The sequence below is a fragment of the Emydura macquarii genome, unplaced genomic scaffold, assembly GCF_026122565.2.
Source record: "Emydura macquarii macquarii isolate MOO-44397 ecotype Brisbane River unplaced genomic scaffold, CSIRO-AGI_Emac_v2 contig_3128, whole genome shotgun sequence".
Classification (NCBI taxonomy): Eukaryota; Metazoa; Chordata; order Testudines; family Chelidae; genus Emydura; species Emydura macquarii.
The window spans coordinates 2,024,658-2,050,874 of record NW_027133265.1 but is presented as its reverse complement, the minus strand read 5'-3'; the positions used below and the strand labels follow the sequence as shown (position 1 = coordinate 2,050,874).

Below are 26,217 nucleotides of genomic sequence, written 5' to 3'. Positions count from 1 at the left end.
AAATACTTCCTTCCTCCCATCCTTTGTCTGGCTTGCCCTTTAAGAGTGTAGCTTTTTGGGGCATGGACTCTCTTGCAATTTGTTTGTTCTGCACATAGCACACGGAGGTGTGCAACATAAAAGAGAAGAAAAGAGAAAAAAGGAGGAATAATTACATAAACTCCATCTTGGCTAATGGCCTAGTTCAGTTATTCTTTATATTTCTTCTCCCCATCTTAGGCAGTGGCTCTTGCAAGTTGAATTAGCTTTTGAGGTTCACAATTTTTAATTAAAGCGCCTATGTCATTGTTATAAACGTGTATAAAGATTTTTAGGTTAGAAAACTTTTAAAAAGGATTAGCTTCAGCACATTCTTTAAGTTTAAGTCCAGTAAAGGTATTTGCACAGGTTTTTTATATTGATGGCCAATGAGATAGGATATACAAAACCCAAACTACACAGGAAGGGGTTAAAGAGGTGCTATGAGCTCAGACATTCCCACCCCACCCAGGAGACATGCCACACTTGATGGAGGAGCTTTAAGAGGGAGAAGCCCAGCTCAGCCCTCAGAGAGGGGCACAGTGAAGAACAAAGCTACCTGAGGTCTCCTGGGAACATGGAGTGATAATATAGATGACTGGAGGCCTCTTAAAAGGGGGGTTAGTAGTATGCAATAAGTCATAAATCCAGTGGTTCTGTTCAGTCCATGATTTTTAGTGTCTAGCAAAGTTATGAATTTAAACTCCCCGGCTCATATTTTGCAACTGTTGTGAAGGTTTTCTTTCAGGATGACTGAGGGGTCAGACATAGAATGATCACTTTGTAAAAGGTGTTCACCCATAGGTGATAGGGTGTTTTTGTCTTTTATCATTTTCCTGTGTGAGTTCATTCAATAGCATAGTGATTGTCTGGTTTCATCCACATGGTTATTATTGAGGTCTTTAGTGCACTGGATGAGGTACACCATATGTTGTGACAGGCATGTACGTCACCCATGGATCTTGAAAGGTGTGTTGTGAGGGGTGTTAATCATTGTAGCAGTGGAGATATGTTTGCAGGTTTTGCATCTATTCTGCAGGGTCTGGTGTCACTTTGGGGTGGAGTGTCATGGTCTGTAGGGAGTTTGCTTCTGATGATGATCTCGGAGAAATTGGGGGGTTGTTTGAAGGCTAGAGAGGGGGCTCAAGGAACATTTCTTTCAGGATAAGGTCCCCATTGAGTATGCATTGTAGTTGTTTGATGATGTGCAGTATGGGTTCCAGTGTGAGGTGATAAGTGACAAATAGGAGTGTGCGGTCAGAGGGGGCTTTATTTATGTATTAAGCAAGTTCTCTCACAGTATTTGGGTGGTGGCTCTTACTCCGTGCTCAGGGTCTAACTGATCGTCATATTTGCCATCAGGAAGGAATTTTTCCCTGGGTCAGATTGGCTGAGAACCAGGGGTTTTTCGCCTTCCTCTGCAGCATGGGACACAGGTCACTTGCAGGTTTAAAGTATAAATGGTGGATTCTGTGTAACTTGAAGTATTTAAACCATGATTTGAGGACATGTGCTTTTTCCTATGCTGCCCCTCATTCATGGAAGGAGCTCCCTGTAAACAAACATAATGCCTTATTTCCCCTTCAAATCCCTCTCTAAAACTCTCCTCTTCCATGATGCCTATCATTTGATGCCCTTTTGACCAGAGTGGCTAGCCAATATTTGGGGTTTTGTAGGTTGTTCCCATTAAAAGCTGGGGATGCATCAGTTGGAATTGACAGAGGAGGAAAGGACCTAGGCATATTGGTTGATCACAGGAAGACTAGGAGCTGCCAATGTGATGTGGCCGTGAAAAAAGCTAATTTGGTTCTTGGATGCATTGGATGAGGTATTTCCAGTAGAGATAGGGAGGTGCTGGATCGTTATATAATGCGCTTGTGAGACCTCATCTGGAATAGTGTGTGCAGTTCTGGTCCCCCATGTTTAAGAAAGATGAATTCAAACTGGAACAGGTGCAGAGAAGAGCTACTAGGATGATCTGTGAAATGGAAAACCTGCCCTATGAGAGGAGACTCAAAGAGCTTGGCTTATTTAGCCTAACCAAAAGAAGGTTGTGGAGAGATATGATTACTCTCTATAAATACATCAGAGGGATAAATACCAGGAAGGGAGAGGAATTATTTAAGTTCAGCGCCAATATGGACACAAGAACAAATGGACATAAACTGGACGTCAGGAAGTTTAGACTTGAAATTAGACACAGGTTTTTAACCATCAGAGGAGTAAAGTTCTGGAACAGCCTTCCAAGGGGAGCAGCGGGGACAAAAAACCTAGCTGGCTTCAAAACTGAGTTTGATAAATTTATGGAGGGGATAGCATGATGGGACAGTCTAGTTTGGCAATTGACTGATCTTTGACTACTGGTGGTAGATATGCCAATGGCCTGTTAGATGGGGTTAGATGCGGATGTTAGATGGGGTGACTAGATGATCATATTGGTTCCTTCTGACCTTAGAGTCTATGAGTCTATAAAAGGAAAAACTGATGATGGAGTCCAGTATTTCTTTGATGTAGTCCTGTTTAATGACACAAATGTACACAAAGTCCTGTTTCCCTGAACACAGTAGGAATTAAACAATAGGAGAATTTCTTTGGTCACAATTCCAAGCCTCTTTCTAGCCAGCACTCAGCCCAAAAGCTCTCTCTCTTAGCTTTTGCTCAGCATCATGCTACAAGTTCTTTCTCTGGCTATCTCTGGGGATTTCTTACTGCCTTCTTTCTCTGATTCTGTTTTGTTTCTGCTACTTCTTTCATACATCCACACAGCTCCATCAAACAATACCCTGCTTCCTGCTTTTGCATTCAGCCCCCAGTCAAATCCCTCTGTCCACACAGCTCAGAGACCAGCCTTGGATGCATTGTGTTTTGGGTGAATAGCTTGACAGTGGCAAACCAGGTGCCAGCTCATGCCAAGGACTCAGGTCTCACTGACAGATGTATAGCTAGAAACTGGTCTGGCTTACCTGTGGGTTAGTATAGTTAAAATAAATATTAGTGTTAAAAGAATGTGTGTAGACTTTATGGAAAACTTGTAAATTGCTGCATGCATTAATTTAATTTATAATCCCTATAGCTCATGCTTAAGTGTTTGCTCTGTAACTGTAAAATGTTTGTTCTGAAACTATGTATCTCACCAAACGGGGAAAAATATTCACCTAATGAAAAATGCTAGATTCCTACAGAAGGTGTTATTTCCTGTGCATCAGGAAGGACTATTGAAATGGGCTATTTTGAAACAAAGACTGTTGATTGCTTCCCCCACAGCCCTGAAGAGGGTACCTGCCCGAGCCCTCCCCTCATCACAGCTTGAACACTGGGGGAAGGGAATAAAAATGCCTGTAAGGGAGAATTTATTATTCTTTTGCTGCTTGAACTCTGAGGGGCGAGGATTTCTAAGGGCTGGTCTAAAAAGTTAGCTTTTGTCAACAAAACAGTGGAGGTGTACACACTGAAATGCTCCTCCCACTCATGTAAAACCACCTCAGTGAGAGGTGTAGGGCTTATGTCAGTGTAGTTAGGGTGATGCAGTGTCATTGTAGGCACTGCCTTCCTTACATCAGCTGTTTGCTGTCATTCTTGTTAATTTCATGGCTCTTCTTGGAGCCAGGAAATTGACAAGAAAGCCGGCAGCTAGAGCTCAGCTGCCCCCCACTCCCTTGGAGAGCTGAGCAGCTGGATCACGCTCCAGTATGGGAGCCAGTCGAGAAGTCTGTGTGACTACACCCCACTCCCAGCAGGGAAGGGAGAGGGGGAAGTCTGGGTAGCTTTTCCACCTGCTTCTCACTGGGAGCCGGGGCAGCCTCATCAATTTCATGGCTGAGCCAAAGCTGCCCAGCTCCTGCACGGAGTGGGAGGACGGTGAGAAGCCAGGGCAGCTGGACCCTGTTCCCCAGGAGTGAGAAGCCCTGGGCAGCTTCCTCTGGCTCCCAGCAAGGAATGGGGAGGAAAGAAGTCCCAGGTAACTTCCACCAGTTCCCGCTGAGGAATAAGGAGTGAGGGGAGGAGTAGCCCACGGGGACCCCAGCCACCTGTGGGGTAGCTGAGCTTGTACCACAGAGCTGCCAGCAGAGCTGAGAGATGGGGTTCTCAGCTCCTCACATTGCCCGTCTTAGGTCGGTGGAAGCGCTCCAGGTGAGGACGTACACCACTGACCCAAGAAGGATAATGTGGAGATCAGCCACCGCTGTAATTAATGCGGTGGCTGTTAAGTCGACCTAACATAAGTCGACTTATCTTTGTAGTGTAGACAAGGCCTAAGTATATGCAAGGAGTTCCCAGCTGTTTTGCTTGGGTTAGCCCTAAAGGATATATAGACTTTATATTACCTTTTGAAACCTGACAAACTCATTTGTACATGTGTGCTTACCTGCTTTGACCTTGTAAATAACTCTATTTCTTTTTCTTGGTTAATAAGGCCTGGCCTACATTAGAGAGTTAGGTTGACACAAGGCAACTTACACTGACCTAACTATGGAAGTGTCTACACTTAGAATGTTACTTCCGCCAATGTAACTGTCTTGCTACATCAACTTAACTCCACCTCCATGAGCGGCAGAGTCAAGGTTGATGTAGTTAGGTTGACAGTGTCAATGTAGACACTGTGTTGTTTATGTTGACTGTTACTAGCTTTTATCAGCTGTCCCATAAGCCCCCCTATTGACAATATAGTAGAACCTCAGAGTTATGAACTGACTGGTCAATCACAGCCCTCATTGGGAACAAGAAGTATTTAATAATGCAATAGCAGTGAAAAATTTAAGAAAGCAAATACAGTATAGTACTGTGTTAAACCTAAACTACTAAAAATCATAAAGGGAAAGCAGCATTTTTCTTCTGTTTCAAAGTTTCAAAGCTGTATTAAGTCAATGTTCAGTTGTAAACTTCTGAAAGAACAACATTTTGTTCAGAGTTACGAACAACATCCATTCCCCAAGTGTTCATAACTCTGAGACTCTACTGTACAATTGGCACAAGCACTCCTGGTGAGGATGTGCACCGCTGAAACAAAGAACAAAGCATAAGACATGCAAGAGCGATGTAATTACTATGGCAGCTGTATGCCAACATAAGTTAAGTTGACTTAATATTGTAGTGTAGACATGGCCTAAATCCTTAGTTAGTTTACTATAGGATTGGCTACAAGCCAATCTTTAGTGTGAAATCTAAGGTGCAAATTGACATGGGGTACAAAAGTGGTCCTTTGGGATTGAGAGTAACCTGAATAGTGTGATCTTTGGTGTAAAATTACCATCTATCACAGAGTCAAGCTTGTTTGGGTGGCAAGGTATACTGGAATGCCCAAGGGGACTGTCTGTGATTCCATGATAAGACTGTTATAATGCTTGAAGAGTTCACACTTGTTAATAGGTTGGTGAAATCTAAGTATAGAACACACAACCAGTTTGGGGTTTTTGCCCTGCTGCTTGACAGTCAGCCCTGAGGTTAGTACTCATGGCTGGGAGCCACACCAGATAGTATGACTGGTGGCTCCTATTGTTTCAGCTATCTTATTCCATAAAGGAGCTTAATCGCTTCTTACATTTATCCTGAAGGAAGGGTGGCTGTTACACCCACCATCTTCAATGACGTTTTGTCCAACCCCCGGCATACTGCCAGTAGCAAAAATTCCCAATGGCTGGAGACAGGACACGAAATGGAGAGGTTTCTGAGTTACTACAGAGAATTATTTCCAGGTATTTGCCTGCTGAGTCTTGCCCACATGCTCAGGGTCTAACTGATTGCCACATTTGCAGTTGGGAAGGAATTTTCCCCCAGGCCAGATTGGCAGAGACCCTGGGGGGTTTTCACCTTCCTCTGCAGCATGGGGCATAGGTCACTGGCAGGTTTAAACAAATGTAAATGATGAATTCTCTGTAACTTGACATCTTTAAACCATGATTTGAGGACTTCAGTAACTCAGCCAGAGGTTAGGGGTCTATTTCAGAAGCGGGTGAGTGAGGTACTGTGGCCTCCATGTGCAGGAGGTCAGATGATCACAATGTCCCTTCTGCCCTTAAAGTCTATGAGTCTATAATACTCATCTGTGTCTCTTGTATTTACCTGTTGTCTCATCTTATGCTTAGATTGTAAACTCTTCAGGACAGGTACTTCTCTGATTACGCAGCTGTTTGATTTTCAAATTGCTCATTTGATTTTCTCATTGCTCACACTGGGTGAAAGTAATTGTGCCCAGTTGCATAAAAATAAGCTAAGTAATATGTCTGAATAATATATAAAATAAAAGAGCGGGATTGTGGAATAAAGCCAAAGCCTTGCACTGAGGAACTTGTGGAACCATTCCAGCAGGACGGCCAATAAGCATTATGCCTGCTTTGGGGAACACAGTCCCTTGTATGTAGGGAGTTCAACATTCATTTCCATTTGTACCAGTCTAGAAGAGCTATGCCAGCCAGTGTCCTGGCCTCTCCCTTTTGCAGTCCTTGGTGGAAATTTGAGTTGCAAACTTTCAAAAAGTTCCTGATTGTTCCAGTCATCAACTAAGATTTGGAACAGAGAAAAAGTTCCTGTGCTTCTGCCCCTACAGGAGAAACCAAGAGTGATCAGTAGAAACAGAGAATAGAAGGACTCTAATAAAATCTTCAACGGAAGTTGTATTTATTGAGATAGATGTAATGAATAAAAAGTTGTGTCTATAAGAACTTTGCAAATACTACTAGCTTAGTCTTAATTAAATAAATTAGTAATTATTAAATGTAAACATCATAGAAATTAACAGTATAATTGAAACACATCACTTTAATAGAATAGGGGCATAAATAATTAGTGCAGAGTCATGGAAAACTGTATAACTTTGTCATAGTGCAAAGGAAATATACTGTGATGCAACTACAATATGTTTCCTCTTTGAAACTTGCAGCTTTAGAAACAGATGCCAGAGCTTCAAAAACTATTCCCTTTCCTAAAACCACAATCTCAGCGTTTTCTGTCCTTTTTGTTAAATTTACAGCAGGAATTGCACACATTTCTTTTGAGTGTCTAATCCGAGTCTTTTCCTTTAACTATTAACATTCAGAATGGGGAAGTCTCAAGGATGTTTATACTTAAATCAAAGATTCTTATGCTTCACATTTTTACATATAATGTCATTTTTTTGCTAGCCATAATAGCTATTCTGTTTAATCAAGGCTATTCTTCTTCAGGCCTGATCCTGAGAGGGACAGATATTGCCATCCCATGCAATATCTTTCGGGACCATTGTGTTAAAAACATGAATAGTTTATGTATGACTGTGTTCTACTCCAAGGCTGAGAGTTAGCCCAGCTCCTCCAGAAACTAAAAGCAGTAGGAGGTGATCAAGGCAAGAGACTGAGACTGTAAACGACTCCAGAGAATTACCACTCTCTCGGGTGGTTTGCGTACACTGGGTCAAACCAAGGGGTTTTTTAAGATATGAAGAGATAAAGGAAGAATTTAGGATACATAAAGGCAAAGTTTAAACTGACTCATGGTTTTCCTTTTGATTCAGCAAATGGACAGGACCTTACATCCAATCTTACTGAAAGTTTGGAAAGACATTGGCATGCCAGACTCCTCAAGTGAAAGATGGGTGATTTTGGGTACATTTAGTAAGCGTGTAGGACTTTTTATATGTTTTGTCTGTGATGCTTTTACACTAAGAATAAATGTATAGTAGAACCTCAGAGCTACGAACACCTTGGGAATAAAGGTTGTTCGTGACTCTGGCCTGGTCTACACTGGCGGCTTAGGTTGATTTGAAATCCCTTCATTTGAATTAATTACTCCTGCATCTACACTGGCGCACTGTTAATTCGAATTAAGCTGCCTGTAAAATTGATTTAGTAAGACCACCTCTACAAGTGGCGTAGTGCCTAATTCGAATTTGTTAATTTGAATTAGTGTCAGTGTAGATGCAATAGGACTTAATTTGAATTAATTGGCCTCCAGAATGTATCCCATAATGCCCCATTTTAAAGTACCCTCCCCGCAAGGAGCCCCGGGAAGATTTGAATCTTCATTTCCTGTGCTTGCTTCCAGCGTGGAGAGAGCTTTTCCATTGTTCTCAGCATGGCTACTGCAAAGCCCAAACGTGCTCCAGCATGGAGTAGATCAGAGGTCTTAGACCTTATTGGGCTGTGGGGTGAGGAGTCAGTTCTGGCTCAGCTCAGAGCCAGCAAAAGGAATCTGGACATTTATGGGAAGATATCCTTGGACATGCTGCAGAAGGGACACAAGAGGGATGCTCAGCAATGCAGAGTCAAGATAAAGGAGCTGTGGCAGACTTATCAGAAAGCCAGGGAAGCTAACAGCCGCTTTGGCTCCTCTCCCAAAACATGCAGGTTCTATGATGAGGTGCATGCTATTCTGGGGGGCGATCCCATCACGATGCCTCCACGCAGCATCGATACCTCTGCTGCTTCACAGTCCATGAACAATGAGGAGGAATCCTTGGACGAGGAGGAGGAAACTGTGGAAAGCAGAGAGCATGAGAGCGGGGTGTCCGTTCTCCCAGAAACACAGGAGTTATTCTTGACCCCCGAGCAGTCCACCAGCACACAGGACTGCACAAATGATCCCGTGGAAGGCACATCTGGTGAGTTTTCTTTCTTATTAGCATTTCTGTCCTGGTACGTTGGGGGGGGGGGGGGGAGACAAGGGGGATCTCAGCTGTTTCGTTGCCTGTACTGTACTGTACTTGTTCTCATCCCTCCATGGTAGGATTTTTCTCTGCAATCAAGGAAGCCAGCATCATGGCTTCCTGCGTTTTAAGCATTGTTCCCCCCCACTACCACCATGCTGTCCTCAGTTGGTCTCCGTAAGGGTTTGAAATCCGAGCCTAGATTTCCCCACCACCACCCACAACAAGCCATCAGTGCTTGCTCTCTGTAAGGGTTTGAAATCCGAGCCTTGATTCCCTCCCCACCCCCATCCCCACCCACCCACCACAACCCGCCCGCAGCTGATCTCAGTAGGGGTTTGAAATACAAGCTGAGAGGGGAAATCATTTGCTAGATACAGTGTTTCATGGTCTACTTGAAATCATTTGATAGATACATTGTTTCATTGGCTCCTTATTTAAATTGTAACATTTGTATTGCTGTATCCACTATGCTAACTATGTATCCCCTGTTATTTTTATTTCATTCTGTAGACACCTCTGCACTGGACCGACCCTTAAGAAATGCAGCGGACAGACTGTTTCAGATTAGAAAAAGGAAAAAACAAAAACAAAACCAAAAAAACCCAGATGACATGTTTTCTGAGCTCATGACCGCCTCAACATCAGCAGAGACAGAGCAAAGAGTATGGAGGCTGACCTTGTCCCAGAGCATGGACAGGGTCATGGACACTCATAGAGAAATGCAGGAGACTGATCGCAGCACCACGCATGAGATGCTGAAACTCCTGCGGTACCAGTCAGATATGCTCGGGCATCTTGTGGGCTTTCATGAGTGGAGGCAGGACACAGTCCCGCTGCAGCCCCTCCATAATGCTCCTGAACCGAGGGCTATGCCACCCTCCACCTCCCCCGCCACCATGAGGTCTCGCAGGAGATTGTCCAGGATGCAGCCTGTCCTCTCCTCCACCCCAGCAAGCTACCACCCTATCCCTGGAGACAGTGAATGAACCATCACCACCTCCCTCTCCCCCCATGACTTGAATGTAAAAAAATAAAGTTTTGCAGTATTCAAAAACGTTTTTTAATTAAATATCTTGTTCAGGAGGGATTTGTCAGGCACAGATATCAAAGGGGTATTGGGGGGGGGGGGGAGCGACCTCAAAGGCAAACAACATATTTGAACAGAAATCAGTCCTGCATCTCATTGCAGAACCTGCTTTTCAAAGCTTCCCTAATGCAAAGCGCTCCGCGGTTAGTTCTCAGCATAGTACTGGCATCTGGCTGTTCATAATCGGCAGCCAGTCTTTCTGCCTCCACAGCCCAACCGTGGGGGAACCTTTCCCCCTTGGCTTCACACATATTATGAAGAACACAGCAAGCAGATATCACAGAAGGGAGGTACTTTTCACTCATGTCCAGCCTAATGAGGAGACTCCTCCATCTACCCTTTAAATGCCCAAAGGCACATTCTACAACCATTCTGCAACTGCTTAACCTCTTATTAAAATACTCCTTGTCACTGTCAAGATGACCGGTGTAGAGCTTCATTAGCCAAGGGAGTAAGGGGTAAGCAGGATCCCCCAGGATCACTATGGGCATTTCCACACCCCCGATGTCAATTTTTTGGTCAGGGAAGAAAGTGCCTGCCTGCATCTTACCGAACAGCCCCAAGTTACAAAATATACGAGTGTCATGCACCTTCCCAGAGCACCTCACATTGATGTCCGTGAAATGACCCCTGTGATCCACAAGCCCCTGCAGGACCATGGAAAAGTACTCCTTGCAGTTTATGTACTTGGTCGCCAGGTGTGCAAGCACTAAGATGGGGATGTGAGTCCCATCAATGCCCCCCCCCCCGCAGTTTGGGAAGCCCATCGTAGCAAACCCCTCCACTATGTCCTGCACATTTCCCAAAGTCACTAGCCTTCGTAGCAGAAGTCTATTGATGAAACTGCACACTTGAATCAAGGCAGCTCCCACAGTAGATTTACCAACTCCAAATTGATTCCCAACCAAGTTGGGGGTTGCCAGCTTCCAGAGAGTGATGGTGACTCTCTTCTCCACCATCATAGCTTGTCTCAAGCGAATGTTCATGTGCTTCAGGGACAGTGCTAGCTCCGAGCACAGTCCGAGGAAAGTTGCCTTTCGCATACAGAAGTTTTGCAGCCACTGATCATCATCCCACAGCTACATAATGATGCGGTCCCACCAGTCTGTGCTTGTTTCCCTCCACCAGAACCTGTGCTCCACGGACTGCAGATGACTCATTACAGCCTGCAGCAATCAGGAATTGTTCTGCTCGATTACCTGTAGCAGGGCAGCCACGGTGGCATAGGTGTAGTACCTGCTTCGACTTCTTGCTGTATTTCTAAAGTACTCCATGATAAGCCACATTGTATCTGTCACAATCAGAATTACAGTGCAGAGTTCAGCTGTCTCCATGTCTCTGCAGCAATGGCGATCGGGTGGAGTAAAAAAACAGCACGAAAATCCTTTTCCTGTTTCTTGCGGGGGGGTGGGGGGGAAAGGTAGGGGAAGCAGCATTGCATCCTGGGATGAAGACACTCTTCCAAACAGCCACCGTGACTAGTTGCACTGTGGGATAGCTACCCACATTGCACTGCTTTGTAATTTGAATTAAGGCTGGCCAGTGTGGACACAAGAAACCAGCACAAACACGGTAGTGTAGACAGTCTGCTGCAATTTCTATAAATCGGTTTCTGAAAGTCGAATTAAGCTAATTCAAATTAGCGCTGCAGTGTAGACATAGCCTCTGAAATGTTCTAACTCTGAACAAAACATCAAAAGTTTACAACTGAAGGTTGACAATACAGCTTTGAAATGTTACTATGCAGAAGAAAAATGCTGCTTTTCACCATCTTAATTTAAATGAAACAAGCACAAACTGTTTTCTTGCCTTGTCAAATCTTTTTTTAAACTTTGCCTTTTTTTTTTTTTAGTAGCTTACATTTAACATGGTACCGTACTGTATGGTATTTAGGTTTTTTTTGCATCTCTTGTGCTGCGCTGCTTAATTGTGTACTTTTGGTTCCAAAGGAGGTGTGTGGTTGACCGGTCAGTTCATAACTCTGGTGTTTGTAACTCTGAGGTTCTTCTATAGTTGGCTTTGGAAGAGCTGCTTGGGTTACTGGTAAATCACTCTTATTGTCCTCATAGAGAAAAGAAACCCACAGAGGCTGGCCTTTAGGCAGACAGGTTTGCTGGTGATATTGCAGTGTATGGCAGGGGGCTGTGCAACCTTAAAACCCCTGGTCAGAAGGCAGTGGGACATAGGATCCTGTCCAGAGACAGGTGGAGACCTGAGACCTGACTGGGCTCTCCTAGAATGGATCACAGAGGGGAAAAACAGGAGAAGTTATGCTGAAACTGAGACACTGAGTAATCTCAGATCCCACTACAGTCGATGAAAATTGAGAGAACTCAGCATCTCCAGGATCAGGTCCTCACACAAACGTCTTCTATTTGACTCTGAAGTAAACACATTTTCCAATATTTGCCTGAATAAGGTCCATATCATGCTGTCCTTATTCAGGCAAAACTGCCTGCGATGTTTGAGTTGCAAGGGTATAACTGAGGCTAAAATTTAGCCCAGACAAACAAAACATTATCTTGAAAGCCTTGGCACTTCATAGTCTGCTTTACAGAAGAAGCCAGGTGACTTGGCTGAGCTGCATACATCCAGAGAGCCTGGAAGGAAAGAATCCTTTCCACCAGTCCACAGAGCTGCAAAAATGTATCTAACCATTATGTCAGCCTCAGGCTACAATAGTTTCTGTGACATCTGTTCCCTTCCTCCACAATAGTGAATGGCTGGTGGATCTGTACAGTAGCAGATGTACTAGCACTGGCTCTTCCCATATCCATCCTGTGCAGTGACATGCAGGGAGCTGCCTCAGAGTTAGATGCAAACCCTGCACAGCCTCTCCAAATTCTACCCTTGCCTTAGTGCAGCAGAAAACCCATAAGTTCAGCTGCAGGCAAGGTCCTTCATGCCCCTGATGGGGTCAGAATTTGACCCATAAAGTTTGTAAAGCATTTGAAAATATAAAACATTATACAAATACTAATTATATTATATGTTGTGATTCAGGTATACATTGTACAGGATCCTCAGTGAGAGCAGTTAACAAATGTTAAAAGTTTAAAACCTCTTTACATTCATGAGCATACTTAAGATCAATCTAGGTTAGTGAGGCTTGAAAGAGCTAAAGATATCACCTATGACTCAATCAGTCCTCCCCCACACAAACTAACTGAACCAGATAGTGCTGATAAGAAGTATCATTGCAAAAGAAGCTGAGATGCAGAAAAATACCACAGGGAAGAAAGAGAAAAGATACACGAGAGACTGGTTTACAATAAGGATAACTTTGCATTTGAAGAAATTTTCTCAACATATTGATTAGCAGCAATATTTATGAACCTGTCTTTGGATCACAGTCAGCTTTACAGAAATGCTTTACTCCTATGAAGAACTTAAACACAAACACACAGCAGCTAATATGACATTTTCCAGACACATTGTTTTGAAAATATTGAACCATTTCATTAGGACATCCTGGCTGCTTTTCATCTCTCTGGGAATACAAAGCAGCTTGTAAACCTGATTTAACTATTAGCTTGCCTTCATTTTCAAAGTTAAGTTGTGTAATAACTCAAGTGTTGCCCCTAACTTTAGTCCCATCTACACACACAACCCCTTAGCTTAAGTGTGGCTGTGCTTTTAACTCAGTCAGGGGCTATATATAGGCTAAACCTAGAATGAGAATAGAATAAATTGTCAGCTGCTAACAAGACCACTCTGTAGGGTGGATGCAGGCTAACTCCACCTGTGTGCTGCTAGTCCATCATCATCATCCCAAAATTCCCCCTGTACATCTAGAAACGATAGACATGTTTTTCCACAATTCACTGGGAAAGAGGAGTAACTCGAGTGCAGACATATCATACAAAGAAAGGTTCATGGTTACTTTGCGTCACAAGAGTGACACAAAGCAGCTGCACTGTACCAGTGAATTTGACCCTTTAAAGTAATTAAACTGTTGGATCAAAATTTTCAAACGTGGCTTCTGAGTTGAGGGAGGGTGCCTGTTTCTGGGAGCCCAACCTGAGACGTCTTAGGCTGGATTTGTCAAGGTACTGACTTCAGGTCCAGAGTATCTCAAGGTGGATATGCAAAACTGGAGGCATCCACAATCAGTGGCAACTCTTGAAAATTTTGGCTTTCAGTATCTGGGGCTGCACACTTGTGAAACTATTTTCACAGACTCCTCTTGGGACATCAACCCTCCGGCCTCCTGAAAATGAACTTAGTTGTTTGAAAAAGGACTTATTAAAACAACATTTAATTCAACAGTTGTCAACAATAAAAACACATTATTAATGTTGTGTTTTATTCAATATTTTAATTGTTGCCCCCTTTGATTTTCTGGGAGTAGCAGGATTATTTCAGAAGAGCCTAACTAACCCACAATATTAACGTTTGATTCCTTTTTTTAAAAAGGGGCTTACCTTAATAAATAGGACCATACATTAAATATTTTATTAAATATTTTGAATTTTCTAATTCTCTGTGGATTGTGAATACATATAGGGATTTTTTTAAAAACAATTTTCATCATAAAAGTGTCTTGGTTGCTCTTGCTTGTTTCTTCATCAAAACAATACTGTCATACTGTATTTTCACATCATCTGAAGAGGGTATGTAGCAGTCAGTGAATGCAGCTGCAGTCTATAAAACAATGTAGTAACTACCTCAAATTAAACTTCAGCCCATGCAGAAAAGGCTACACGCTGATGAAATGAGGTATTAAAACTGAAAAATGCCCAATTTAGCCTTGATATCAGTAGATCCAGCTCCACTGAAACGGAGTTCCTTCACTTATGCCAGGGCTGATTTTACCCAAAAGTATTTAATTCAATGTCAGCTGAGCCTCCAAATCAATAAGAATACATTTTTAAAAGTCCATAGATGCTCAAGAATAAGATTAGTTTTACCCAACTGTTCTATTACATTCAGGAACCCTGATTCAAAGGAAGGGAGTGTTCAGCTAATGCAAGCTAAATAATTTTGCACTTAAATAAAAACTGGTCTAAGAATTTCCTGATTTGCTATCATTAAAATAATATTTATTTACTTAATTTATTTAAATAAAATAACAGAAAACACTGAAGTAGAAAGATTCTCTCTCTCCAGAAAGCTTTATTGAATTCTTCACTATATTTTACTGAATCAAGCTGATACGCTTAAATCCATTCCTCTCCTCTGTTATAAGGGTTGGGGGAAGAGAGTTGCCTATGTGTATATGAACACCAAATACCTAGGAGGATCAAGGCTCACCAATGCCCACTTCCTTATCATTGCAGAAAACTGATCAGGTATCACAACTCCCAAACAGTGAACCCTATTTTTATTTAATTTCATGGAAACATTTCTGTCTACTGCACACAACCAATGCTGAATAAGCAATTCTAATTATCTTACCAGCATTTCCTTTCAATGTCTGCCAAATTTATTGGCTGAATTTATTCTTCAAAATTTAACAGAACACTTTAAAGGACAATTGCATTCCCTATGTTATTTGCTTGGTAAAATAGTTACTAACTTTTGAAAAGAAAGCATTTTTAAAGTACCCCTATTTGAAAATGTTTGCTTGCCTCATGTTTTTGGCTCCATATAGCTAAAGAATCACAGTCACCACAACACCAAGGTACACACCCACACACACAATCTAAGACCCAGACCACTTTTCAAATGTTGCACTTAAACACATTCACCATAACTTAATTTAACTCCACAAAGACAAGCTTATGTAACCGTATAGGTTGTTACAAGCTACTTCTGCTCTCCAATGCTACCTTGTTGACTCATTAGCTCTCCTGCCCTGTCTCACTTTATGGTTCTTATCTACTGTCCTTGGCAACCCCTCACTCCAAATGACTCTATACTGTAGCCTGGTGGTTAAGGCACTGCTCCAATCCTAATTATTTAGACACAGTGGAGTAGCTTCAACAGGAGAGACAGAGACCCCCACACCAGAATACATATCTCATAGCACACTGGTTAGAGCACTCTCCTGTGGTGGGAGACCCCTATTAATATCCTCTCCCCCTCCCAGGCAGAGAGAGGAATTGAACCTGGAAACTGAACTGAGCTAAAAGTTATAAAGTCAACGGTGTTGTTGCTGCCATCACCATCTCCAACCAACCCGTCTCCTCAGTTTTGTGTGGAGAGAGAGGTGCCTCCTTTATTCTCATAACAAACTTAGGCCCCTAAGACACCTTACTCAGAGGCTAGAGTTGTGGATCACAAGCAAAGATAGGCATCTCCCTGAAGCCCAGAGTTAAGCGCCTATTTTTGTAAGAGAGGCACAGCTTAGTACACACCTCTCTCTGCATCTACCATTGGCTAGCTTTGGTGGCTCCCTGTCTAGTGTGCTTGCTTTTGTGGATTGCATTCTTAGGCACCTAACTCTCTTCATGCATTGTATATGGAGCCTAAGTTTGTGGATCCTAGCATCATCATTCCTGTGATTTTCTAGGTGCCTGAAAGTTAAGGGTTGCAAAACAGCACCGCAATGTTTAAATCCCATTGTGAATCCAGGCCAAAGAACTTTTCAGATTTTATTCAGTGCCCACGGTGGAGGCAAAGGCAGCACTTTTCCCTCCATTCTTGTATTTGCAAAGTCATGATCAGCCTTGGGTGGTCTTCAGAGCCAAGAGGAACCATAGTCATGGTTTCCTCAGCTGGCAGGTGACAGCCCAGCATGTGGCCCAACACAGAGCAGGACCTGGCTGGCACACATGTGGCCCAACACAGAGCAGGTCCTGGGTGCTTGCTGGGCTTTGTTGGCACAGCTGTTCATGGCTGGAAGGGAGTGTATTTCAGATTTGAATAAGAGAGGGCAACTTTCAGTAGAAGTCCAAGGGCCACTTAGGCCCCTGCAAAGTCTTGGATTTTTTAAGATTAAGATGTAAAAATGAGTCCATTTCAGGAGCATTTGTTGTAATCATTTCCTATATTACCTAGTAGTGCCTCCCACCACTATACAGCCTCAAATCACCTTGCAGTGCCCCCCACCAAGCAATGCCTCGTGCTCACCCCCAAATCACCCGACAATGCTCCTCACCTCCAAACTCCACCCAAATCACCTAGCAGTGCCCCCTAACCAAAGTATTACCCCCAAATCACATGGCAGCACCCATCATGTAGCTCACCCACCCCGCAACCACATGCAGAGAGAGCGAGGGATGAAGGGGGGAGTCCCCATTCCACCACCCTCTTCCGAGTGCCCCCACTCACCTGCTGCAAGTGCGCAGGGCTCAGCAGGGGGGTGCCCCTTCCACCCAGAGCTGTGTCCTCTGTGCTCAGATGAGCCAGTAGATAATGTGTAAGCTGGGGAAGAAGCACTGCAGTTGACCAGGGTTCCTCCAGGGAGCAGCTGCCCACCCTGCTGCACTACTGAACTGTCATCCCTGGCTGTCAACATGCTCCGGTTTTAAAAAGGAGGGCAATGTCTGTTTGCCCCCATCTCCAGCATCTATGTGATAAGCAAATCTGCAGAAAGTTTTCCATCTTTACGGATAAGTTCAATCATCTTCAGCACTGACTGGCCACTTTTGCAATGTGAAAATTGGCTGTAGGGATTCTTTCCAACACTGACACATTGTTCAACCCACAACAGTTTAGTGAAATTTGGGAGTTTTTAATCAGTCGCTAATTTACTTGTCCATTTTCTTGTTAGTACAATCCTGTAACATAGTCATACAATCTTTCCAACACCCACACAATAATTTCACAGTATCTGAGCAATACAGCCAAAAATGGAAGCTCTCTCTAACCATAATAGAACATCCTTCCTTTCTAACTTGTTCTTAAATTTCTCATGATAACACTGAGCTAAATTTATCCTTGGTGTACCTCAATTGTGGTGCTTTTTTTGTGTCCATCTTTTTTCCTTGTTATCTTTTACAAAGTTCTTTATTCTCCTTTCTCTAAAAGCACAACACCTTGAATAAATTAAACCTTTAAAAACAAAGACCCTACCTGCTTACCAGGAACACTAAAATTCAATGGGTATTATTCATAAGTCTAGGGTTTTGCCCCAGTGTGCTTGGCCCAAATTTTCCCTCCCCAAAGTTTCATTCACTGTGCTGTATGTGGTTTCCCTTTTTAAAAAAATTGGTTACTGAAGCTAACCTGCAAAATGTTCCCTTTTTCCTGATGATGCAAATTTGCTTTACTGATAAAAGCATTGATGATATGATTAGTGTGTGAGTTGAGTGAGGGAAGGCACTCTGGGAGCAGCAGCTTTGGTAAGAATGCTTCGAGTATGCTCTTCAGGAACCATCTCAATTTTTTTTTTTTAATTTATTTATGGTCAGGTCTATAATCCCTTGTGACATCCCCTTCTCCCCCCCCACATACACTTTAAGCACTAGATATCTCCATTTCAACAGTATTTTACAGTACATGTTTCTTCATTACTACTTTTACATTGTTAAAGGACAGCAGAATCCAGATTCACCATGAATATGTTGGACCACCTTCCTGTTATGCTTTTTGTGACTAAGTTGCTTACGGTTAGATATAAAGAGACAATTAGCAGGTTAAGAACAGATTGAACAATATATTAAAAACTTATTTCATAAATCAAAACTATTAGACAGCTTTTATTATTTAACTAGCATCGTGACATGTTAACATAGGTAGGACACGTCAAACCAAGAACAGAAAATCTGTGTTCTGTACAGCTTATGGTGTAAAGGACAAATCATGCTCCAACTGATGATTGCATACAGTACAGTTACTTAGAATACACACTAGTATTACAAAAATAACCTCTCTATGGTTGGCTGCCTTTTGTTGTTATAAATATATATAACGTTCCACTTCTGTCACCAGACATACTCTGTATCTAATTTTGTTTCTTTACTTATAGTCATGAACCACCCACAATTTCTCTTGTGTATATTAACTTTGAGCCCATGTTAATGGATTGGCCCAGTTATTCACCTTAGGTCAAGTCCTGGGCTCCTCATTCATTTTTTACTCAGTTATTGACTCAGTGGGTGTTTGCCTGAGGAATGTACAAACTGAGTCAGGATTTCAGAAGTCAGCCTCATTGGCTACATAGGGAGCTGTGCATATGCATCCAGCCGCAGAAGGTGGCCCAGAGTTCTTAAATACGTCTCATTTGATGCAGACTGGTTTCACTACAATTGAATGGATCAGGAGATATCATGACATCCTCTTGAAAATTTCCCAGTCTTACTTATCAACCTTAACTGTAAACATTAGTCCTAACTTGCAGTTTAGTTCTGTGCCATATCCATATCTATCCTTTATTAACAATATCCCAAAACTCAGCCATCATACTTCAGCCACATTACTGTATTATAGTAAAGTGGTTGAAGGGCTACTGCTCAAATCAGTTAAGATACAAGAACTAGAGGCACTGGAACTACTCTAGTACTGAATCATTAGTTTTGTCTACATGATCTATTTCATCCTAGATATACCATCAACTAACTTACTGTAGATGAAGATCTACAACTTCTGCCAGAAACCTAAAAAACAGACTCTCTTCCACTTCGCTTATTCAATGACACAAAGAACCACTAACATCAGTATTTCCGAGAGGCTTTCATATGTCAATTTCTATTTAATACAGGAGTAGAAATATTGTTAAAATGAAATTATAGAAAGATATGCACCCTGTCTCTCCAAACTTAGGACCCAGACAGAGAGAATAAAAAAATGCTTCAGATAATCCTCTGAGTCAAATCAATGGAAGCTCAATTAGCATCCATACAAATTTCAGTCAAGAAAGACAGATTTCTCAGGGCAGCAATGAAAAGGCTTAAGTTAATTTTATCTTTATTCTGAGCCAGAAGTTAACTGAGACAAGACATGCACGGTTAGGTAACTGTTCCAAGAATCTTTACAAGCCAAAGCCCCATGAAGGGAAAAAGGACAGATTAATCCACGTTCCAAGATAAGTACACCTGTGAACTCCATAGTCAATATAGTAATACAAGTATACACCTTGATCCTTCACTATGTCTAAGCTCCGTTCTGTAGTGGAGAGTAGTGGCTGCAGGGATCTGCTTGCAGCTCTCTGATCCTTGGCTGCATGCCCCAGTGGAAGTTAGAGCAGCAGGGGGCCTACTCTAAATTCTGCCACTGGCATAAACTTTGTAACAGGCAATAATCCTGTTGAGGATCAGGCACAGTGGTGCTGTGTTCCACCATGCCCCAAGAATGTCCCTGTTGTGATCCTTCCCCTTACACCATGGATGGCACAGCTGGCACAGGAGGCAACAGAGCCACACTTCCGCCAACTTCCATTCTACAGACAGAAGAACAGAGGGAATTCTCCACAGGCTATCTCCAGTCATTTAAGGCTAGTTTTTACTGGCTAAACTGTACAGAGTGGTTTTAGTGGAGTAGAGAATCGGGGCCATTGATTTTGAAGATAGCCTATACCTGGTACGGACAAGAGTATCTGATAAAAATAATTCTAGAGCTCACTTGAGGTGCGTGTCAGAAGATTTGTTTACACTACAACAATTAGCTATTGCTGACAGTAGATGAATTGGTGTTGATAATGATTCAGCTGCTAGTGTAGCAAAGAACAAGCTTGTATTTTGTTTTATTTCAGTAACCATGGTTAAATGAGTATACCAATGTAAAGGAGAGAAGAATTTGGCTCATACATCAAATACTGTTTCTTCTAGCATGTACATTAACTAAATACAAAAGAAGTTAAGTCTGCAGATAAGGGAAGAAAGATCTATAGGCTTGTACAGTAGACAAGGCCACAAGCAATTTTAATCATGGCATTTCCTAACTTTTGCAAAATGCTTGACTTTGCAATCTCAATGTTCTTTTAATGTAGTTTTTTGCATATAATAATACATGAAGTAAATATGGTGTTGCTGTTGTAATGTAGCCTGACTGTATTCTCTGTCTTAGTGTCTGCAACTGATTCCTGTCACTTTGGATGTGTCTTCACTTCACAGTTAACCCAGGTGATCAGCATCCTGCCTAGTCTGGGTGTAAGCAGCAATACTGCAAAGTCATATCCAAGTTACTGTGTCCTCACTGGTGCTGCGCTCCCCCATAACCTCTGAGGACAGGACAAGAAGCAATAGGCTTAAATTGCAACAAGGGCAGTTTAGGTTGGACATTAGGAAAAACTTCCCAGCTGTCAAGGTAGTTAGTCACTGCAAAAAATTGTCTAGGGAGGTTGTGGAATCTTCATCACTGGAGGTTTTTAAGAGCAGGTTAGACAAACACCTGTCAGGGATGGTCTCGATAATACTTAATCCTGCCTTGAGTGCAGGGAACTCAACCAGAAGACCTCTCGAGGTCAACTTCCAGTCCTACGATTCTAGGAGTGTCGCCAGGACTTATGGGGGCATAACCCATGGTTCTTTGTGCTGAGCTCTATAGCTCTTTCCCAAAGAACTTGTCTGTCCTTCTGGGTACAAAGTGGAAATTGTGGGAAGGTGCTGGAAGCCTATCAGCCTTCCAGTGATTTAGCTAGCATGCTCAGTGAAACGTGGGCAGTGATATGTGGTCCTGAGCAAAAGCAGAAGCCAGGCTCCAACCCTTATCTTGAGAAGTGTCTGCTAGCCCTCATTGAAAACACCACTTAACCTCAGGTGAGAGGTTTTTGTGTACGTGGGGAGAGGGTTAGGGGCAGCACCTTCATGAGAGGGTGGACTAACTCTGCAGGGAAGACAGAGTCTGAGAGACTCAACAGGGGATGTAGCACTGCATAGTGTTCTGTAGGAAATGAGATACTTTTAAACTTCCAGCTGTATCTTAATCCTTTCTAACATAGTACTCAGGAGACAGATCTTCATCCTGGTTTAAATACTTCTTAGAAAAAGAGTGATATTAAAATCATTTTAGGGATTAATAGTTGACAGATTTTGATTAGATCCTTTTTTACATTTGCTTTTTAATGGATTCATCATTTAAATCTCCATAAATCTGCACTATCAGTCAAGGAAAGATGGATGATGATTCCCATTCAGTGATACACACAGCCATCACACCTCCCAGAGCAGACAAGGGTCAATATACTACAGGAAGAAAACCATTAATACAAAAAAGCAAGTATTTCTGTCAAGAAAGAACAAAGGCAATGGAATATAAAACCTTATCTCCTACCTCTGCTCGTCCTTCATAGTATGTCAACATTGATTTTGTAAGCACGAAAAGTCTCTCTTTGTAATTTAAGGGAGAAGTCCTTTTCTTCTGTTGTGATCTTTTAATCAGAATCTCCTCTAAGATAGTGTTCACATTCATTTCGGCCACTTGATATCTCTGTTTCCAGCCATTGAAAATCAAATCCTGTAAAGAGCAAAAAAAGAAAGAAAGAAAGAAAAGGGGAGAGCTTTATTATACTCTAGTAGAGTTTTCGATGGAAAACAGACCTACAGATAGGCTGTTTGCATTGTTGAATTGAAAAGGGATGATGCTGTTAAGTGAAGCTACCTGAAAACTGGGGAAAACAATTTCCAGGATGTTGGGTCTGAGTTAACAAAAGTTAATTAGACAGGAATGTTCAAACATTGCTCAACTGAAGGTTACACTGGCACGTTGCCAGAAACCTGAAGACTGTACCTGACTGATACAAAATGAAGTACATTGCAGCATTGCTCCTCTTGTGTATGAATACCATATGGATCAAAATAGAGTATCACATGCTTAGATCTACACTCTCCATAAGCCACAATTCCATATTCACTGTGAGCCTAAACATGAATTTTACTGAAAAGTTGTGGACTGTACATCAGAGACTGTTCATCAGCCAAGGCTGGCGTAAGAGGTCATATGCATATGTTAGAGGCCTTATTGATATTTGTTATCTCTAAATAATCCTCATCATAAACCTGAGAAATATTTCAGATAAACAGCCATTTAAAACTGTTGCACAATACGAGGTCTAAATGAATATTGGTTCCTTCCTACTATAAGGCTGGTCATGACAGTTTCAGCAGTTAGGGGTAAAATCCTTCATGGCTCAGAACTTTGTTTTTATAACTCTCTCAGGGTTCATAACTTTTTTATAGGTGCCATAAGTTTAAAAGGAAACTATTGGTCAAAGACAGATAAGAAGCAGGAATTCAAGATAAGGACACACAAAGCAAAAGAAAAGTGGCACAATCAGTACCAATTCGTTCGGACATTTATTTTAGATACATTGGGCCACATCTTCAAAGTGGTCTCCATTTGTGCATGTGCAACTTTGCATATGTAAATATGAGTTGTATGCATAAATGGTAATACAAAGAAATTGAATATGCATCAAGAGGTTATGTTTTGAAAAATCATCTAATAAATTGGCCAAGATTTTGAGAAATGATTAGTGATTTGGGATACATCAATTTCTGGGTGTCCAACTTCAGAAAGTGCCCGAGTACCTGCTTCTCATAATCAGGCCCTTTTAAAGTATCTCAAATTGGGCACCTAAAATTGAGGCACTCAGAATTGCTAATCAGTTTTGAAAATCCTGGTCAGTGAATTCACATGGTCTTTATGTAGATATCAGACCTCTTTAATACCCTTGTCACTGTAACTGATACCAGTCAAATGGAGTTGTGGGTGTTAAATACCTCTGAAAGTCAGGTCCTCCATGTTTCAAGTTGAGCACCCCACAGCTAAAGCACCCAATATTAGTAGACATGTTTGAAAATGTAGGACAAAATATCTTGTGAATACTAAGACTGAAAATGAGCTCTCACATGAGGCACTGGTGACTGGAAATATCAATTCAAGTTTGGAAAAACAAGCTCTAGGCAAATACTGAAAGTTCCCCAAATCAGCAAATGAGAATTTTCCCTTCCACCTATGAACAGCTATATTTAGCTCTCTAAAGGCTCTAATTTATGCTCTTATTTATCATGTGCCTGGAGGCAAAGGTCTTCCCATCAATGAGACAGGGAATTTGATGTCCAAGTCATTGACGCATCATTGCACAGTGGAATGTTTCAAAATGAATTCAGGAAATGTATGTATGTTTGTCCTTTTAAATTCTTGGTGGACTATACATATCTAGCATGGATAAAATGACAAATCTCACAATACTGTACTACAAATATTCAGAAGCCACAAACCGTCTCACAGTACTACATTATAATAATAATTTTTTAATAAAATTTGGGCAACTTTTATGTCACTACCCAGTCTCTCTTCTTTTGCTTTAGTCTCCATCTAGACCCAAATAGTTTATACATTTTAAGTTGTTTAATGTTAGATCATTTACTAGCAATATCATGTGAAATTACAACCTTAATCTCTTCTACTAACCTAGTCCTGTCACTGAGTGCCCCTTGTTGTTTGTGCTACGTGCTTTCTCACCACTTCCCCACCCCCCCCATACATCTACTTGCTCACCAGCACAGATATATACATTCACTCACAGCAGCTATCCCATCCTCGTGAAGTACTGTATATTTGTGCATCTGCTATAAAATTAGTTTAAGATTTACACATAGCTTTAAAGCTATGCAAACAGGTTAGAATTTGTATCTAAAAGATGATAAAAGTTGAAATGGTACTTTTATATTCTTATAAATATAAATGCACAAATATGCAGCTGACTAAAAAAAGTGGCAAGAACTTTCTCCCTCTCTCTCTCTCACATGCATACACAAACACACATACACAAATTTCATTTTGCTGATCATCTGATTAAACTGCATTTCTGTGGTGAAGAAAGAGTGTTATAGCTATTAGTGGTCTTGTATGCTCGCATCACTTACTCAGGTGCCAAATTTGGGTATCAGTTTCACACTCCTTTTTAAAAAGAAAAGAGCAGTCCTAAAGTTGGTAGGAGAAGGTTAGGACAGAAGAATAAGTAAGAAAATACAAAAATTTTTCAATGATTTAAAAAAAAAAAAAATCAGTCTGACTGCAGTCATCTTAAAATATTCCTGTCTATAATTTCTTCCTCCCTTCCCCAATTGCAGTCTCTCTCACACACATGCCCCCATTGTGTTTTTTCTGTTACACCAATTCCTGTTCCAGATAGTAGCAGCTGAAAGTGATATCAATATTTGCCTCAGTTTGTAATCCCATAATCCTAGTCTTTGTTTTAAGTATCTAAAACACAGAGAAGTGTAAAACAGAAGCAAAATCAACTGCAATTTCAAAACTGGTGATTTGTAGAAAGTGCCATTTCATTGCCAGCCATGACGAAATCAAGACAGTTCAGTCCTACACCACAAAAAAATACTTTCGACAAAAATGAGAAAAAAAAAGACCAGGCATTTAAAAAAAAAAAAAAAATCAGTCACTGTCAATATTGTGGAAACACAATACCTAGTTGCTACTGGTGGTTATTTGCACTGAAACATTGTTAAATGCACATCCTTGTAATTAGGAACCAACTCCCCTATTCACATAATGCTAACAACATATTACTGTTTCAGGATCTTAGCAGGATCTACTGTAGATTCGGTAGCTGATTACATAAGCATACATTTTTCAAAGCAGCAGGGTTTTTTATCCACAGCTTCCACTCATATAAGTGACAGTCAACATAATTAAATCTTCACACACTGTTTTGAAACTTTCCTTTTCATAATTGTAATAACTCTTAGAAGAGAATCCAACACAATCAAACTTACTTGAAAAGAAAAAAAAAGCCCTGTAGTTTTTAGTTCTTACTTCCACCACTTCCTCCAAGCATTCTACTACTTAATAAATCTTATTAAATCATTCTTTAGAAACTGAAACCGCCCTCCATTGACACATCCCTCATCTTGTTCCAGCCAGTTGTGGAAGTTTCAGGCTGCCACACTTCCAAATTTTCATAATCCTTTTGTTAAGGATCTGCCCAGTTCTTGCAGGTCTATCTCACATGGTAGCAATTATTGTCTAATGTGCAGAGTTCCCACAACTACCATGGAAGTCAGTGGGAGCTGTAGTGCTCAGCACCTCTGAAAAAAAATCAAGCCATTAATGCCTACCAATTTTATTTCAGGTGTCAGAACTTTGTGTCAATATGCAATGAGGCAACTTTACATGAGGCAGACATGCAAGTGTTCTGGAATAGCATCACAACATGCTTATTTGGTTCCTCATAACAAATATCAATAGGTGGGAACCTTACTCCTGAATCTGTCAATAGCATAGCAATTAACATGTATATAGCACTTGTCATCTGTAGAGATCAAAGCTCTTTACAAAGATGCATATCAGCATTCCCATTTTCCAGATGGGGAAAAGAGGCCTGGAGTGGTTGAGTAATCTGACTAGTATCACATTATGAGTCAGAAGCAGAGCAGGTCCTGGAACCCAGATCTCCTACTCCTATTCTCAACCACTGAATTGTAGTCTCTCATTGAAACAATTATTCACTGTAAACTTGCTGGTGAACAGTTAAAACATTCATGCCAGCTGAGAAAATGTTTTCCAGCTTTAATATTAAACTTGATAGGAATGATAAGAATTTCACAGTGGATGTTCCAATAAATAGCAAGGAGATAAGGCAAACAAATCTGACCTGCACCTTTCTACATCTAAATAATGTCTTAGTGTACCAAGGATTTTCACTTCA

The 26,217-nt window shown here is 41.5% G+C and overlaps 1 protein-coding gene across 3 annotated transcripts in view; it reads right to left on the bottom strand.

The window, feature by feature from the left end:
* Window positions 1-26,217, bottom strand: part of TEC (tec protein tyrosine kinase) — an 87,285-nt gene that overhangs the window by 49,477 nt on the left and 11,591 nt on the right. For all 3 annotated transcript variants that reach the window (XM_067531109.1, XM_067531110.1, XM_067531108.1), the window contains exon 2: window positions 21,822-22,004. In XM_067531109.1, the coding sequence (XP_067387210.1) occupies window positions 21,822-21,959 (138 nt within the window). In that variant the 5' untranslated portion in view covers window positions 21,960-22,004. The remainder of the gene's footprint in view (window positions 1-21,821; window positions 22,005-26,217) is intronic.